This window comes from Cajanus cajan, chromosome 5 (genome assembly GCF_000230855.2).
Source record: "Cajanus cajan strain Asha chromosome 5, NIPB_CcT2T_4, whole genome shotgun sequence".
In the NCBI taxonomy this organism is placed as follows: Eukaryota; Viridiplantae; Streptophyta; class Magnoliopsida; order Fabales; family Fabaceae; genus Cajanus; species Cajanus cajan.
In genome coordinates, this window is record NC_138521.1 from 23,145,554 (window position 1) to 23,151,180 (window position 5,627).

At 29.8% G+C, this 5,627-nt stretch overlaps 1 protein-coding gene across 1 annotated transcript; it reads left to right on the forward strand.

Annotated features, from left to right (window-relative positions):
• Positions 1-994: 994 nt before the first annotated feature.
• Positions 995-3,510, forward strand: LOC145957911 (uncharacterized). The gene is made up of 5 exons (XM_083074339.1): positions 995-1,411; positions 1,460-1,739; positions 1,809-1,973; positions 2,122-2,297; positions 2,452-3,510. Exons 1-5 carry the CDS (start codon positions 995-997, stop codon positions 3,508-3,510), a joined length of 2,097 nt encoding a protein of 698 aa, XP_082930465.1.
• Positions 3,511-5,627: the final 2,117 nt, after the last annotated feature.

Below are 5,627 nucleotides of genomic sequence, written 5' to 3' on the forward strand. Positions count from 1 at the left end.
TTTTTTGAATTTTTTAATTTTCTCACCGAAAGTGAGATAATTGTGCAACAATGCAATAAAGGAATATGTTCTCACCAGAAGTGAGTTAATTGTGCAATAATGTAATAAAGAAATATTTTCTCACCAAAAGTGAGTTAATTGTGCAACAATGAAATAAAAGAATATTTTTTTTTCTCACCGGAAGTGGGAAAATAATATGAAAAGTGAAAAGGAAAATGGTTGATAAAGACACAAATATAAATATTATGTTTGATCCTTTGAGTACCACCAGAAGTGGATTTTTTCTTGTCAAAATCATTGTTGTAATATTAAATGATATTTGGGAAAATTATATGATCAATATATTAAATTCCAGATTATCAAATTTTTAATGGCATTCGCGTAAGAATTATTTTCTTGAAATTTGATCGATATTATGTTCAAATTTAAATTGATATGTTTTTTATATCAAATTTGAGTACGAATGTTGGCAGATTATAGACCCTCTTTATTAATTAGTTTGTATGGTAATTTTTTAATTAAATAAATTGATGTAATATATTGCCAAAGCAATCCCTATTACAAAAATTAATTTGATTAAAAATTACAATAGATGTTAGTATGAGATTATTTATGCAATTTGTGCTCATCCCAAAGGAAGACACAATTTGGCCAAATAATAACATGCCTATGATGATAAATATGTGACAATTATAAAGTTACAATCATGTAAATAATAGTCGGTCCAAAGAAAGACTATTATTTGACAGAATTAATTGTCAATATTTGATCGTTGCATTGAGAGTACCACTAACAAGTTAATTTGTATGTCCAAAGACAAAGAATTAATATTGTGCTTGGTATCTTGTAATGGGTCTATTATGTAAATAATCTGCATGTTCTATTTATTTTATTTTACTGTGAGCATGTAATTAAATTAAATTTTTTTTCTATGTTCTATTAAATTGTTGTTGCTAGTGCTGTTAACTTATCTGCTCAAATTAATTGTATACCCATGCTTAATGGGACAAACTTTAAGGCCTGGAAGGAAGCAGTTGAGATAATTCTTGGCTGCATGGATCTTGATCTTGCACTTCGGGCTGAGAAACCCACTCCAAATCCGGAAAACCCGGATGAGGATAAGGTTGAAAAGTGGGAACGCTCAAACCGAATGTGTTTGATGATCATGAAGCGATCTGTTCCAGAAGTTTTTCGAGACTCTATTTCTGAGAGCCAAAATGCTAAAGGTCTCCTTGATGTCGTTGAGCAGTATTTCACCAGTAATGAGAAAGCTGATGCAAGCAGTTTGCTTGCTAAACTTATTTCTATGAGAAACAAAGGTAAAGGAAACATAAGGGAGTACATTATGGAAATGTCTAATCTCGCGTCAAAACTAAAAGCACTAAAGTTAGAGCTGTCTGATGACTTGCTCGTGCATCTAGTTTTGATTTCCCTTCCTACACACTTTGGATAATTCAAGGTGAGTTATAATACTCAGAAAGATAAATGGACCTTGAATGAATTGATTTCTCACTGTGTACAAGAGGAGGAAAGGCAGCAAAGAGAAAAGACTGAAAGTGGTCATTTAGCGTCAAGCTCTCAGAATAGGAAGAGAAAGAATAATAAGGATGTTGTAGAAAGGACTTCTCAGCAAAAGAAAGTCAAAAAGGATGAGAACGCACCTACTTGCTTCTTTTGCAAGAAGCCTGGGCACATGAAGAAAGAGTGTCCCAAGTATGTCTCTTGGCGTGTAAAGAAAGGTAATTTTTTCTCTTTTGTTTGTTCTGAAGTTAATTTAACTTTTGTACCACATGATACTTGGTGGGTAGATTCTGGTGCTACTACTCACATTAGTGTATCCATGCAGGGTTGCCTTTGGAGGCGACCGCCAATTGATAATGAAAGATTTATATATGTGGGTGATGGCAACAAGGTCACAGTTGAGGCTATTGGAACATTTAGATTACAGTTAAAAACTGGATTTCATTTGAATTGTACCGTATTTTAGGCAGAATTTAATTTCTATTTCTAGTTTGGACAAATTTGGTTTTTCTTGTTCATTTGGAAATAATAAATTTAGCCTCTATCAAAATTCAAATGTTGTCGGTTCTGGTTCTTTAATTGATAATTTATACTTACTAGATGTAGTTAGTTCCAATAAAGAAAATTTTAACATTGATTCTCGTGGTACGAAGCATAAAATAAATGAGAACTCAGCCACCTTATGGCATAAGCGTTTAGGCCATATCTCTAAACAGAGAATTCAAAGGCTTGTGTCGGATGAGATTCTTGAACCCTTTAACTTGTCAGACTTTGAGGTTTGCGTTGAATGTATTAAGGGTAAACAAACAAATTCTAGAAAATTAGGTGCCGAAAGGGCTAAGGACGTTTTGGAATTAATTCACACAAATATTTGTGGACCATTCCCTACAACATCTTGGAATGGACAACAATATTTCATTACGTTCATAGATGATTATTCAAAGGTACGGCTACCTATTTTTAATTCATGAGAAGTCTCAATCCCTAGATGTTTTCAAATCTTTTAAAGTTGAAGTTGAGCTACAATTTGGAAAGAAAATTAAGGCCGTCAAATCTGATTGTGGTGGTGAATATTACGGTAGATATGATGGATCAGGTGAACAATGTCCAGGGCCTTTTGCGTTTTTCCTAAGAGAATGTGGCACCGTTCCTCAGTATACTATGTCTGGGAAACCAAGCATGAACAGTGTTGTAGAACATAGAAACAGGACTCTTAAGGATATGGTGAGAAGTATGATTAGTCATTCTTCCTTACCAGAGTCATTGTGGGGAGAAGCGCTTAAGACTGCAGTCTACATCCTAAATAGGGTACCAAGTAAAGCAATGAACAAAACTCATGAGCTATGGACGGGTAAAAGGCCAAGTCTAAAACATTTACACATTTGGGGTTGTCCGGCTGAAGCGCGTCCTTATAGGCTGCATGAAAGCAAGCTGGAGTCAAGGACTGTTAGCTGTTATTTTGTTGGTTATCCTAAACGCTCTCGGGGCTATAAATTTTACAATCCCACTACTAGATCATTCTTTGAGACGGGGAATGCAAGATTCCTTGAGGATGTTGAGTTTGGGAAGGAAGAGAACATGAGAAATGTTGTCTTTGAGGAAGAACCTGTCATCGACAGTGATCAAGTCCTCATGCCTATTACTATTCCAGTACCTACCCCAGTAATAGGTGACAATCATGGAGTTATTCCTGACATTGTCCCTACACAAGACAATATTGAGGTTCTCCCTCAAATACCTATAGAGCAAGCTCAACAATCTCAAGAAGTGTCATTAAGGAGATCCACTAGAGAAAGGAAAAGTGCAATTTCAGATGATTACATTGTGTTTCTTCAAGAACATGAGGATGGCATTGGTTTAACAGAGGATGATCCAATCAACTTCTGTCAAGCTATGCAAAGTTCTAGCTCTCAAAAGTGGATTGATGCCATGAAGGATGAGAGGAAATCTATACAAGACAACGATGTTTGCACTACAAGAAAAAGTTAAATTTCCCACGGATAATTTTCCACGGACAAAAATTCGTCAGAAATTTCCCACGGATTTAGATCCGTGAGAAGTTTCCGACGAAATTTCTGACGAATTTTTAAATGATGGAATTTCCGACATAATTTTTGACGGATTTAAATCCGTCTGAAATTTCTGACGAAATTTCCCACGGATTTAAATCCGTCTGAAATTTCTGAGAGAATTTCCCACGGATTTAAATCCGTATGAAATTTCTGAACAGAATTTCCCACAGATTTAAATCCGTCTGAAATTCCTGAATAGAATTTCCACGGATTTAAATCCGTCTGAAATTTCTGGACAGAGTTTCCAACGGATTTAAATCCATATGAAATTTTTGAATAGAATTTCTCACGGATTTAAATCAGTCTGAAATTTCTGAACAGAGTTTCCCACGAATTTAAATCCTTCTGAAATTTCTGAACAGAATTTCCCACGGATTTAAATTCGTCTGAAATTATTAAATAAAATTTAAGTCAATTATTTTTCAAATGCAACCAATCCTAATCGCATCGATACACACAACAATGCACTATATAATATTTTCATTATTATATGGGTGTTTTCAAAATATAAATAAGATAAATATAAATCAAAGTGTGTGAGGTATGACTTATATTATATTACCTATATATAATTATATGTTTAGGTTATTATAAATTATAAACTAATTAGCATAAATGTGTTTTTTTTACTTAAAATATCAACACATGACGTCCAAATTTAAGAATACCATATCTTTTCTTTAATTATTAAAAATCACTCATCTCTTTGAAAATAACGTTATTAATTGAATAAGGGGAAAAAAGTTAAATTATGTTCTGCAAATATCATATATATGTATCTATCATTTTTTTCAATTCATTTTCAAAATTATTACTTAAATTTAATATATTTTTTAAATCATAGTGTGCATGATATTTAAAATAAATTTCAAAAAAGTTGAAATAATGAAATAAAAGATCAAATCTCATTTAATTAATGATATTTGTATTAATAAATTATTTTCTCATATTAGTATATAAATAGTATTATCTTTATGTGCCACTTAAATAAATAAATAAGAAAATTAATACTCACTTAAAAATTTGAGAAGAGATATACGTATGACGTTATTGAGAAAACTTCAAGTAGGGGTTAATGAAATTTTTTCTAGATTAAATCTTCTTTATTTAAAACTTAAAACATTAAAGTTAAAATAATTACACTAAATAATTATTTTTGTTCCTAATAACTGATTAATTTAAAAATCTCTCTTTAAGTTGTAGTAATTTCTTAAATTTACATTTTATTGATTTCTGAATTTTATATTTAAGTAAATCACTAAAATACAAAGTAACGAGTATAAATATGAGTATTTAAAACATCAATGAATCTATATATAGAAAGTATAGATAAAGACAGAGAAAATGAATGGAAGAAAAATAGTTAAATATATAGTTGTTTGATTATCTATAGTAATAGATAAAGGAAAATATACGTCATCTTGTAACTGATATTTTTGTCTAAAAATTAATAGATAATCATACCCTTAACTGATTTTTATTTTATATATTCTAATTTTATTTGTAATAATATGATTATATATTTAAATAGTTTAATTTTAATAATTTTTTAAGTATATTTTTGTCTTTTCACTTAAAATATTTGAATTTCTATATTTTAATTTGAATTATTTTTTAAGTATATTTTTGTCTTTTTGTCTTAAATTTTTGAATTTCTATTTTTTAATAATTTTTTATTTCTATTATTTATTAATTCTTTTCTTTTTTAATGTTTTATAACATTATTAAAATTTTATAATTTTATTTATAATTTTATCTTACTTTTTATTTTATAAATATAATTTGGATTATTCATTTTATAATTAAATTAATTTTTTTTTAAATTTTTTATGAGTTTACATTCTAAGAATGTATTAAAACCCCTCAATCTTTGATTATTAGATAGCAACAACATGGATATTCTGATTATTAGACATTATGTTATAATTCTATTGATCGTACTATATGTTATTTTTAAATTTGAACTCCTAAACTTTATTTGTTATGTATGACATTTTATTTTGTATGAATGAACTTGTTTTGATTTACATAATT

Excerpts from the sequence above, each read along its gene's own strand:
- LOC145957911 (XM_083074339.1), top strand. The coding sequence starts at position 995 with ATGCTTAATGGGACAAACTTTAAGGCCTGGAAGGAAGCAGTTGAGATA. Across the intron at positions 1,740-1,808 it reads CTCTTGGCGTGTAAAGAAAG|ATTCTGGTGCTACTACTCAC; the intron begins GTAATTTTTTCT and ends CTTGGTGGGTAG. Across the intron at positions 2,298-2,451 it reads TTAACTTGTCAGACTTTGAG|ATGATTATTCAAAGGTACGG; the intron begins GTTTGCGTTGAA and ends TTACGTTCATAG.